This window comes from Taudactylus pleione, unplaced genomic scaffold, assembly GCF_031769625.1.
Source record: "Taudactylus pleione unplaced genomic scaffold, aTauple2 ptg000188l, whole genome shotgun sequence".
NCBI lineage: Eukaryota > Metazoa > Chordata > Amphibia > Anura > Myobatrachidae > Taudactylus > Taudactylus pleione.
Genome location: NW_028284590.1, coordinates 1604599 through 1618021, shown reverse-complemented (window position 1 = coordinate 1618021; position 13423 = coordinate 1604599). Strand labels below are relative to the sequence as shown.

At 38.8% G+C, this 13423-nt stretch overlaps 1 protein-coding gene across 3 annotated transcripts in view; it reads left to right on the top strand.

Annotated features, from left to right (window-relative positions):
* Positions 1-13423, top strand: part of CERKL (CERK like autophagy regulator) — a 158605-nt gene that overhangs the window by 83151 nt on the left and 62031 nt on the right. For all 3 annotated transcript variants that reach the window (XM_088476358.1, XM_088476357.1, XM_088476356.1), the window contains one exon: positions 9570-9701. In XM_088476358.1, coding sequence (XP_088332484.1) covers positions 9570-9701 — 132 coding nt within the window. The remainder of the gene's footprint in view (positions 1-9569; positions 9702-13423) is intronic.

The following is a 13423-nucleotide window of genomic DNA, read 5'->3' as shown; positions in this document are numbered from 1 at the left end:
AAACTTATCCTGGTCCCCAACATTTTCCCTTTTCTCAAATATTGCTGTGCAGATAATTACAGAAGGTTTCCCCTTCCGCTGCCCTTCTTAGCTTGGACCTGAGCCCCTTAAGTGGCATTTAGGATTAAGAGATAAGAGACTGCTGACCTAATAGTTACCCTAAAATATATACAGCATCTGTTAAGAAGTTCAGTTCAACTAAATTAGTAAGTTATTAGCATCTAGACATTGCTTGTTCTTGTCTGGGTAGGAACTTGCTAAGGAAATATCAAACCTTTTGCATGAAATCCAGCACCCAACTGGTGCAAAGTAGATTGTTAAGCTTCCGCATTAGCACATTGATATCTGGGGATGTTATCTTTTATGAGCAAACTAATTTAAAACAAAAATTTTGGGTTAAGTTTGTCAGGCTACCTCGATGGGGCTAGTCCCAGGTATATAAATATTCATTAGTCAGATTGTGCATGAGTTGGAATGACAAGAAGTCCGAAGAGAATGATTGGGGAGCGTCATTGCGTCTTATCATAATATGGTGTTGGAGATCTTCTCAAAGGGACTTAAAGGGCAGGGAGACCATTATTATTTATAAAGTAATGATTGAATGTATTATTATAGACTAAATAAAAATCGTCTGACCCAGAACCACATTGTTTTCAAGCAAGTTTAACCACTCAGACCCCCATGGTGTAATTGAGAGCAGGAATCGGCAATGGTGAAGATTGTGGTCGCCATGTTAACATGACATTTATACACTTCAGTTCACAGTATGGCACCTGCAAATATGCCTCTTGTAAATGTCATATTACAGTACTGGCTTAAGCAGTCAACATTTGCGGCAACTTTTTTCTTTTATAAAATACCGTATTTAATATTAATATTTGACATTACTTAAAAATATTGGACCAGAAAGAAAATTTAAGAAAACTAATTTTCTAGTATGTTTTATAATCCCTAACATTATTTTTTGAAAAATAATGCAGATTATTTGAATAATCTCAGAAATGCCAATAAAAGAAAATAAATCCCATTTTATGCATTGTTTATTTTTACCTGATTTTTTTTGGTCATCGACCCAAGAGTTAATGTTGCCATAACAACCGTTTATGCTGTTATTGATGTAACTCATTAACTTTGGTGGTTTAATATTAACTTTTTAGAATTTATCTGTAGTTACCTTGGCAAATGACAGCCTTCATGTATTAGCCGTGTTTGAATTAAACTGCAGCTCCTTCAGATTTTAAATGATTAATGTATGTATTTGGATGTAATATATTCCAAAGAATTTAGATTTTTTTTTATTTATTTTTTTGCATGAAACCATTGCCATTAAAACTGAGTCCTAAAACTGCACAGATGTGAGTCTGCAAGTAGCGTCTATGCTGCCCTATCGGCTTTTGTTTTCCGAACACCCTGATTAACCCCCACTTTTCATGGATCACTGATTCACAGATAGATCAAGTTTAAACTAGCACATATTAGTACGTTTGTTACTATGAGAGGAACAGTTGGCTATTCTTTATCCCACTCCTGCTTCTCTACAGTCCTGAAAGCTGAAGAGAAAGTAATAGAATATGAATTGCACACTTACAATGGGATTTAAATATTATACTCCAGTTAGCGCTCAATCAGACATAATGGTCTTAGAAAATCTGAACAATATAACATCAATATACTTTACGCTCTTACAAAGTAGGTTTGGTAACTATATAAAATTTATTTTGCAGACGGTAGATGAAGCACTTGCATTGCTTACCGACAAGCTAAATGGGGCTTACATTTAATTAAGTGTTTTTTTTTTTAACATATATTAAACTGCTTTAAATTGGAAAAAAAATATATGAAAATGGAAATGAATTTTTTATTTTTAATCTCAGCTGAATTATGATTTTTTTTCTTGGATTATTAACAAATAACTACATAGAATATATATAACAGGAGTGACAGCAGCTAAATTTAAATTAAGTTAACTTGCCTTGTTTTTTAGAATGGTTCTCTGTAATTTATATTACTTAAAAGAAAGTAGGTCAGACTATATACTGTAATATGGCAAATGTAATACAAATAATAAATGGTTAGATGCCATATATCTATATTTATTTAAACTGACACTTTTTAACCAGCGCTTAATCATATTAACAAGTGTTATTCATTTAACTCTTTGGATGCTAGAGATTTAGAGTGCACGGACAAACAAAGTTCGAAGCTTACAGTGTTCTGATTGAGTGGTCAGCCTTCCTTGCCGGATGAATAACAAGCACCTGTTTGCCAGGCGTACACTATGTTTTAATCACAAGTCTGCTAATGAGAATTGAGGTTTGCAGCGGGCAACAGCTTTTTTTTTTTTTTTTTTTTTTTAAGCTCATGCAGGATATTGCCTCTCCCATATGGAAACTGTTGGTGGTAAGGGTACAGCTGGTCAGGACTGTCTAATAGGGAGGGCCTAGTCAACACATGTCAACTGATGCTTGTCTTTGTAGTGAGCTGCTCTACGCCTTCAGACAAATTATCTGCCAATTCTAAAGGGATGCTGGGGGAGAATACCACTGCAATATTAAAGCCATCTCCATTGTGCTTTATCTATAAACCTGTCAAAGGACACTCCTTATCTAATGCACATACAGCATTCAGTGATACCTAATGGCTAGTCATTTGAAGTTCTCTCTTACATTGATAAGTAACCACAGTTGGATATACTGCTCTTACACCACTTCTATAGGTAATCTGGTCACTGCTTTTTTCTTAACTTTATCTGTTACTAAAACACATTACAGTTGACTTTAGAGAATTAACACCATACCTCCCAATTGTTCCGATTTTTGGGCTCTGTTCTGCCTACCCGATTTGAAATTGCATTGTCCCGATTGGCCGAAAGTTGGGAGGCACCTACCGTACGTTGCTATGTGACATAGGGCCTGATTCAGAGCCGGACGCAATTAGCGCTCGCTCGTCCAGAAAATAGGGGTGGCTATTCAAATGAACCGTTCGCTCTTTGCGGTCTGTTCACGCCTCTAGGTCTGAACGAGCGAACAAAACTTGCGGTCGTTGTTTGGAAAACTACGCCCTCTGGCCGCTCGCATCCTACGTCATGTCCGCTATTTATTAGATTAATCGAGTACATCGACCAGCGTATGAACTGCTCGCTATTCTTGTGGTTGGTTTTTGCTACCACAATCTTGCGAGCAGTTCTGGCTATAAAATAACCCAGTGACGTGGTCAATGACGCTGCTGTTTTAATTATGCACACCCATAAAACGCCCGTTTTGACCTTTAAGCATGCCCGTTTTCAAGCACCTTCCCCTGTTACCACCCACTTACGCCTCTTTCTGTCACTCAAATTTTCAGGCATTCGCTATTTTGCGAGCACATGAATTTTGACCGCACTGACTGGTTCGCGCATGCGTATAACGATCCGTACGCATGCGCAGTTGGGCAAACATCGCTCGGAGCGAACGAGTCGCCGCTTACGAGCGGCTCTGAATCAGGCCCATAGCACGGGATTTGTGGCAACGCACCCAAAATAAGGCAGATACGCCTCCAGGGTATCATGGCGCCAAGCCCCCAGGTCCTGGCCCCTTAAAACGAGATGGGAGGTATGTAACATTACGATGCTACTATTGTACTAATGAGAAGAAAAGTATTTCTATATTATTTACTGCACATTCCCTGATGTGTGAAAGATTCCTGCATTCTAAGTCAATGTACTGCCCACTTATCAGCAATGTACAGTATGCTACAGCAGACTTTACTTCCGTCATCTGTTACATAGCACACTTTTTACTAAAATATATGATCAGAGTGTTTTCTCTCAATATATATGGTACTGTTTTAAAAGGGGCAGCTCTATTCCTGCCTCGCGTCCGTCAACACGCCTTACAATGATGAGGGACGTGTTTTTGTACTATGAACCCCATAGTATACCTCACAACACTGGTAAATTCGAACCGGAATCAGGAAACAGGGCATTACTGCACCAACAAGTGGGCATGCTAATATTGCAAGAACTCCATTTTATTTCCCTGCACCCTGGAGGTCCCTTACCTTTATTATGTATGGCATAAGGAAATAACAACCAAGTTCCTGCAAATCAGGACAGGACAATCCTCTCTAAATGACACTGTACGACGGGTTGGGAGGTATGCCATTGTGGCCACGCAGTACAGTGCCAGTGACTCCAGCACATGCACAGTGGCATCACCGGCCGGGGCCCTGTACTTAAAGGTGCAGAGAATTCTGGGAGCACTTCACTGGGCTTAATAAGTCCATGTCTCTGCTCTCTCTGACACATGGACTCTAGCTCTTTGTATGTTATTTAAGTGCTAAAGGACTGAAGGTCTAAATAGCTCAAGACAATACTCATGCACATTGTTTGAAGACAATTTATCTGATGACATTGTAACTAGTGATTGTATTAATTATTGCATTATTATATATTTATTTTGACCACGTTTGACGACTAACTAGAAAAATATACTTGTATGGTCTGAATAAAACATCATGGAACACAATTACTGTATCCTGGGTTCTTGATTCAAAGGTTATCCTTACTGAACTACAGTATGTTATAATTTAGTATACACAAATTTAATTTGCGCAATAAAGGCCATTCTGTTGCCCAAAAAGGAACATTTCCTTCCATCTCATGTGATCAGAAAGGGTCTGTGCACAGATCCCTCAGGTATTTGCAAATTTGCAACGAGCTTCCCCAGACCATAATTCATTCATTAAAGCATTCTGTCACTTAAATCACAGCCAGTTCTAGTACCATAACCATTCGTGTACACCAAAAAGCAGTTCCCCCAATCTGCAATCAACATTGTTGTTAGATTACTGCCGATTAGCAAAACAAGCAACACCTAGCAAGTACTGTAACTCACGGAAATGCTTGTCATTCTTTGTTGGTATACTCCTATGCTAACATGCTTAAAAATAATTACATCAATGGCTGTATCTCGCCATTTAATCTGCGTCCAGGTGGCAATGAGGCAGGACGCCTCTGTCCATCGCATGGACTGTTTATGCTAATATAACTAATTCCTTTACATCTGGTCTCTGGAGACACTGCCAAGTAACACAATGACTATCATTTTTTGCAGTGAAATCTGAAAGGATGTGACTCGTCCGCCAGTATTTACTAAGCAGCACTGTTCTTTGTTAACTGGGAGATATGGAGCCGCATAAAATAATGGGTTAGCTTTTCTGCGCCTATAGAATTGTCTTAATGATCATCACTGTGTATATCTGATTACAACATTCCCAAAGCTAGTGTAGTATATACATCCAATGCGTAAGCTTAATGAACACGAGCTCATCTGGAGTTTTAATTTCTCCTATTACTTCAGCACTGTAGGTAATAATTTAGTGTTTAAAATGATTATCAGCATGATATTTACTTAATGAACTCTACAAACAAAGCACTCGGTCCTTATTTGAAGAATAAATACTTACGGTTTGAGGATTATTTAATTTGCCTTTTGATTCTTAAATACGTGCTGCCAGTATTAACAGTGCTACATGTTTAATGACCAACATTAAAAAATACTTTAAAGATTAAATCCTAAGAATAACAAAAAAAAAAAAAAAATCCCTGCCCCCAAATTACAGCTACAAAAGAATACGTAATATTAATTATCAAAACCTCTCTTGAGTCTTAAATTAACATCACAGCAACTGTTTGGGTTTAATGCTAATTTTATTGAAGTTGTTTTGCAAAGCGAAATATATTAAAATTAATAGGGCAAATGACAGTGGGTTGTTAAAATTAATTAAGTTGCCATTTTCTTTTTCTTTTGGTATATGAGGCTCGGTAGTAGTAGCACATTTCCTGTGCACCTGCTCATGCTGCGGACTAAGTGATATAGCGTCTACAAATCCAGAAAATTGTAGTATCAAATCTCCACGCCAACTGTGCAGCAGCCCTATCATCAAATCCCTGCTGAGAGGCGTTCCCCATCCAGTCCCCCAGGATATTTTCTTTCTGGTTCCCTCTGTTTCAGGATTGAACTTTGACCCAAACCCTTCTCTGACATCATGCGTAAGGTGCTGGGGTAATGGCTCATGTTTGAGAAGTTGCAAAGTGTACATACTCATAAGCTCATTAGCAGGTCAAGAATTCGCTTTGCTGAGGGCAACTTGGGTATCAAGTTTTAGATTGATTCTGAATTAGTATTTTATATTACAACGGCATAAACTTCAGTTGTGCTGTCACTGCGTTGATTGTGCCACTTCTATCAGGAAAAATGTTGTCTGAAATCAATAGGTGACATAAAACAGGCCTGACTGCTGTATGTTGTAAGCAGCTATTCTGCAGCTGTTGATGGTAACGCTGCAAGTTTTTTATATTTTGCTACTTTGTTTTTCAGGTTTTTTTTTTTTTTTTGATACAGTGGGCCAAATGTATTAGGGTGAGAGTTTAGAGAATGTTAGAGTTTTCTCACACTTTTTAAACTCGGCCAATGTAATAGAGTCCGAGAACAAAGCAACAGAGCAAACTCGCATGCTTTTCAGACTCAAAAAACTCTCACGATTTATAATCTCTTCCAGATATTTTCCTATTATGAGGATAAAACTCGACCAATGTGAGAGATTACTGCTAAACTTTCACATTTTTTAAACTCTCCCCCTATTGCATTTGGCCCAGTATCTCTAAAGGTGCCTACACACTTAGCGATATTTTACAAGATTTGCCAGATTCCGACGCATCGTGACGACAAATCGTGTAAAATATGCCCAAATCACAAGTGTCCACTCACGATGCCGATGTGCGTCCCCGCAGGTCGTACATCGCATCTTCAGATCTGCCGTGCTGTAGGACAGAACTGACAATCTCAGTCATGATGCACTGGAATGGTTAGGAGGCACAATAGATCGTTTGTCACATTGGACAGTTTTTAAAACCAAATCGTGCCCACGACTGCCGGGGAGCTGCTGGGGAGAGTTCAAGGGGAAATCGGACACAATGGGCTCGATTCAATTGGCCGCGCTGTAAATAGCGCCAGGAGATAGCTTCTGGAGCTATTCAATTCTGCGCGGTGTTTACACCTATCGGCCATGGCCTGAATTAAACTCCTGACCACAGTGCTGTGATGCAACAATGCTAACCACTACGCTATCTGTGATTCCTTGTGTATAACGGTCTGTAACATGCCGAATGTCATCTAGCAGAGCACCGCAGTGGAAAATCTGTGTTGCCAAAACCTGTGAGCAAGCTTTGTCTAATGTCCATTAAAAAAAATGAAAATGATTTCATATAGTAATAATAATGTGCAGCACAGATCCTTCTCACCAGTATTCAATGCAAAACTACAGTGGCCATACAATAGCATTCTGGGGATATTTTCAATACCAAGAACATACCAGTGACTGCTTAGGGGTGCAGAGGGCAGCATACTTTCTGCAGACATCTCTTCGTGGGGCATAGCCACGCTCCCCCCCCCAACTCTCAGTGGGTCTTGTGACTGCTATACACTGTAGTGACTTCTAGTATGCCATTTAAAATACAGCTAACAATTTAGTGAGTACTATCAATACAAATCCCCTCTCTAAACATCCGTTAGGTGCACAGAGTAGACTTAGGATCACCGATGGTATCCTACAAGCCTCAGTTGTGTCAACCATTCCATGGTTAGGGCCATCAGTGGTTCTTCATGCGCAGAAGAGACCCACAGCCAAAGTAATAGGAGACTAGGAAAGCCACCAATAGGCAGTAGGACATGGGGCTGGCACTTTATTCAGTTTTCTTGTAAGAGTGACAGCCTCCAACTAACAGAATATGGGGTATATTTACTAAAGTGTCGGTTTATAGAAGTGGAGATGTTGCCCATAGCAACCAATCAGATTTTACTCATCTTGTAGAAGGTGCTAGATACATTTTAAGTAAAATCTGATTGGTTTCTATTGGTTTCTATTCATTGTAGGTCAGGCGCTGGACCTAGAAAGGGGCACTTCTGCATGCGTGGCCATGAGAAAAGGGGTCGTGTCATTAAAACGCGCCCCATTTTCATCACTCTTGGGGGCGTGCCCGACACTTACGAGCATGCCAGGCTGCCTCGATGCGCTCCTGTGTCAGTGAATAGACTTCCATTCACCAGAGGTGACTGCTGCGACCGCTATTTTCCCCACCCGCAGGCTGTTTTAGCGGGGCACCGCCAGGAGGGACAGGGAGCGCATTCTGCCTTTTTAGATGCCTCCATCAAGTGAAATTTCTGTTTCCATTGCAAAAAAGTCGATGATTTCTAACCTTTGCCCATCGATGGCCATCCTTAATCATATCCTGCATTCTGGCTGAAGGATAGAAGAGCAACTGGTTTGTCAGGATCTCCTGACCGTTGTACCGGTGAATGGCCAGGTCTGTCCACCAATACAGAACTCGTGGGACCATCTTCTTGGTAGGATGAAAGCTGTCGTGCCCAGTATACACTTGGCACAATACATACAGACAATGCCCTCTGATAATTCTGGGCAGCTGGTTTCTGCTATTGGTTACTTTATACTTTCTTTATAAAAGTTCCCAAATGTGTTTTCTTACAACATGCAAATCTCCCAACATCCCATTTGCAAATTTGCCATACCCAGGATCCACCCAAACTGCACTACAAAATGTTCATGCCAGCCCTGTTCCCTGCAATGACTTTTCCCTTTTTCAGCAGCTCTATTAGTCACCAGCACAAATCAGAGCTTCTGACAGGTATGAGTGTGTACGTGTTTCACTTGGATAAATGCACATTTCATGATACAGTGAACAAGTATGAAGTCTTTGTACAAGCCACTAAATGACTTGTGCTGTCACAGATACTCATTATATCCTGTACGGGTGCGGTATAAGAGATAGACAGTAATTAGTTAGACAATGTCTAGATAGACACCAGATGTTAGACAGTCAATAGTTCGACAAGGATAAAAGTTCGGCACGGAAAAAAGTCAGACACACTAAAGTTAGACATGTAAAAAATTTGACAGGTACAAAAGGTCGACTGGGTCATAAGTTCGACACAAAAATGGTCGACAATTCTTTTTGTTTTTTAGCCCTAATCTTCACCCTAGCCCTCCCCTTGGTGCCTAAACCTAACCCTCCCTCTTGGTGCCTAACCCTAACCGTCTGGGTAAGTGCCTAAATCTAACCCTCCCCTTGGTGCCTAACCCTAATGCTCCTTTCTGGTGCCTAACTCTCCAGTAAGTGCCTAACCATAGCCCTAAACCTAAAAAAAAAATTAAAAAAATGTGTCGACCATTTTTGTGTCGATCATTTTCATGTCGAACTTTTGACCCTGTCGACCTTTTGTACCTGTCAAACTTTTTACATGTCTAACTTTAGTGAACTTTTATCCTGGTCTAACTATTGACTGTCTAAAATCTGGTGTCTATCTAGACATTGTCTATCTAATTAGTCTATCTATAGTCCGGAACCCATCGTATATATTATTTAGAACACAAAAATGCAGGACAAGTGGTAAAAAAAAAGTGAAATCATGGGTTTAGACAAGTTTTAATAAATACATCAACATTACTTTGTTGATTTTTAGTTTTGTTTTGTTCCTTAAGATGTATACTTATTTTTTTATATTTTATTTTAGGTTTCCCTAATAGACCAAAGTCTCTTAAGATAATTATTAACCCACAAAGCCATAAAGGAGAAGCGGCCAATGTGTATTACCGGCACGTTGAACCTCTTTTCAAGCTTGCTGACATTCAGACCGATGTTACAGGTAAGTTTTGTTTCAATAAATAAATCAACTGAATAGAGAGAGAAAAGATCGCTAAGCAACGAAGACAGGCTGAACTTTCAGTTAATCCCCACTGGCTTTCAGCTGCAGCTTACAGTACAGTAAATCAGGTTACATGCCCAATATGTTTATATCATTAGATCTCCTGTTTTGTTAATTCAAAGCCAATTTTACATCAAAACGTAATTGCAATCTGTGACTAAACAATTGCTTCTAGTTAGCATTAATATACATATATTTTAAAAAGTTTATGTCTAAGAAACCATGTACAGATCAGTATTTCCAAAGTTCTTCTTTATTCATATCAGGTGTTGTTTTGTAACTCATCCTGACTTTAAAGGATACGATCATATCTGACATGTTTGTAACTCTGGCATTGCATGGACAGGCAAGCGTCTCCCCTTCCTATAAACACTGTTATTACGTGAGCCATCTCTTTGGAGTATCGCTGCTCATCAAACGCTATTGAGACTTTGTCGCAGTTGATATAACTCTGCAGAAAATGTAATCATGTAACATATACTACAGCGGAGAAACCGAAAGGTGGTAAAGAGTTATTGCACTTATTGCTTTAAAACTGTAAACTCCCAGGACTGTCTTCCCCATTTCAGAACTGTAGGAGACAGTTCATCCCTTGGGACAACCGTTCTCTGCACTGTTGTGATCGCTAGAGAAATCCCCCAAATAATGGGCTGTTGATCAAAGCAGATTGTTATGAGGGGGCTTTCTTCTCCCCCCCCATCATTGTACAGACCAGCCAGCAGAGGCAAGGTTACAGCACGTTAGCTATTGGTGCTGGGGGTTTTAGCATGGACCATCCAAAGTTTAATGATGATAAAAGATGCCGGTATATTGAATGCCTCGTGCCTCGAATGCCTCGTGCCATTCCATAATGGTTCTTCATTTGAGTGGCCAATTTTTTTAGTTACAGATTCCAAGACAGAGAAGGGACCCCATAGTTCAGGAAAGCAGGATCAAAAATGATTGGGTTTTACTTTTTAAAATGTTACATCCAAAGGTGGAATATTCCTTTGACATTGTTTGAAAGGAAAGATGGCCCTTTTGTCCTATAGACAGCAATTTAGCTTAATGTTGAAAGGACATGGAGAATTGTGAGCTGGATGCAGCTAGAACCACCTATTGGACCTGATTCTGAATTGGGAATAGAGTAAGAAAGGACAAGTAACTGTGCATCTTGGTAAGACCATGCAGCACTGCAGGTGGGGCAGATGTAAAATGTGCAGAGAGAGTTAAGCTGGGTACACATTAAACGATATGTGTACCCAGCGATGCGACGGACGACCCACCCACCGACAGGCCGACATATCAGTCGGCCGGTACACATTAGACAATCCGGTGCCCGATATGATGGCCCCTGCTGCAGGGGGTCGTCAGCCGCATTATCAGGTTGAGCTGCATGTAGGGCTAACCTGACGATGCGACTGATGACCCCATGGAACGCACAACGGCAGACATAGTGGGTACACACTAGGCGATTTTAAAGATATGTTCACAAATCGTCTGTGTACCCAGCTTTGAGGCTTGGCAGGGGGGTGTCCAAACTGAAATCTACATTGCAGTATAAAAATAAAGCTGTCCAGCATTTGCGGGCTACATGCAAAGGCAGCAATTTTTTACCCCACATGCAAAAAAAAAAAATCTATTTGCACCCCTTTGGTATGTCCATGCTCCTAATTGCTTTACTCCCAGCTCAGAAACAGGCCTGTTATCTCAGAGATCATTGGTCTGAGTGGTACATACATCCATACTTACTGAAGCTTGTTGCTATGTTCTGTTTTTGCTGTGTCCAGTAATACAGTGAGCATGGAGTACAAGCCTATAACGGAGAGCAAAGATCTCTGCGATAGCTGCTGTCCAACAGGTAAAATGCTGTTGTTTTGTGCAGCGTTGTTTCCTGACAGCAGTATATAATATGATCTGGGAGCTGCCCTTTTTTTCTATGAAGTCATTATTCTGCCAAAATTTTAACCGAATGAAAAGTAACAATGTGCCACAAGAAGGATTTTTAGCTCTGTTTTGTCAGAATCATTACTGTGCTACATTTCTTTTTTTTATTATTATTTTTTTTTATTTATTTTTTATTATAATATGAGAAAATATGATATAAACAATACAATGGACCAAATATATAGAAATTTTGTATAAAATACAGAAGATAATTAAATACAATAAAGAAAAGTCTTATTTACTGTGGCCTTTGCATATATCCTTTTCTATATATATTTGTTTTATATATCATTTTTTCTATATTAAATATAAAAAAAGCTACATTTCTTTTTATGCAGCTTTACAACCATTACCACTGACTATTATATATATATATATATATATATATATATATATATATATATATATATATTTTAATGACCTACAGTATTGTTTTGTCATGGCAGAGTCTGACCATAAAGTGCCCTTTCCCTTGTTCACTTTCTTTTCCCTCTTTCTTGACTTTCTCTATATCAGTGGTTCCCAAAGTATTTATGGTTGCTGTGATAGGCAAAACTAGTGCTGGAAGGACAACCCTGTCCACTGCCACATAACTTGACCTAAGGCAGCACAATTTATTTTGTTTATTAAATTTAGCTGAATTTCTCAATAAGAAACTTTTGACCTAGGGGTGCCATGAAAATAATGCTGATACTCCAGGGCGCCGTTATTTAAGAAAGTTTGGGTACCACTGTCCAAGACCATATTCGAAAACAGTATTTCTGAATTTAAAATGTAAAGATGTGTTTTATTTAAACATTTTAGTCCAAATGTAATAGGGTGAGAGTTTAGAAGTAAAACTCTCACACTGATACATTGATCGAGTTGTATTTTCAGTACAGGAAACACCTGGGGGAGAGTTTAAATCTTGAGAGTTTTTTGAGTCTGAAAAACATCCAAGTTTGTCTGTTCTAAGCTTTATTACATTGGCTGAGTTTAAAAATGTGAAAGTTTTCTCTCACATTTTCTAAACTCTCACCCTATTACATTTGGCCTTTTATATTTACTGTATTATGTTTGTTAAATTCCATTTTTGGCTATTATGTATTTATAATCCCATTTGTTTGTGATTTTATTTTTCATACACTTAATATTTCTGTTCATTGTCACACTTCTATAATAAAGAGACTTAAATAAATAAATGTAATCCTAACTAATAGTTGCAACATCTACAAGAAACTGTGGCTCCAAAACAGTAAATGTAGTTAATGGAGCTCACAACCCATTTATTATATTATGTTATATGATGATTATTATTATTAATATTATTATTATTATTATTAGTGGTATAATGGTTTACTTACTATTGTTTTTGTATTGCAATTTTGTTTACTTACTACAGTTTTAACTTATTTCTTTTTTTTATGTACTGGCAACTGACAACTGCTCAGAGTAGCTTAATTCAAAGTATAAGTTTATCACAAGCTCCTGCTTTACCATATTTACTTAGAAATTAAACAAATGATTGGCTCTGGTTATGAGACAAGCATCACAAGCCCCATTCATTATCCAAAATTCTCCAAGTACAGCTGGTCAGAGAATAGACCTGGCAGGGCTTACGTGGGGGGTGAGTAACTGCTTAAACATTATAGGAGCAAACACACGGGTGTAAGGTGGGATTTAACTGGTTAAGTTCTATGGCAAAGAATGATTTGTATTTTGGGGATTATTCATTAGTTTTTAATACCATGCATAAA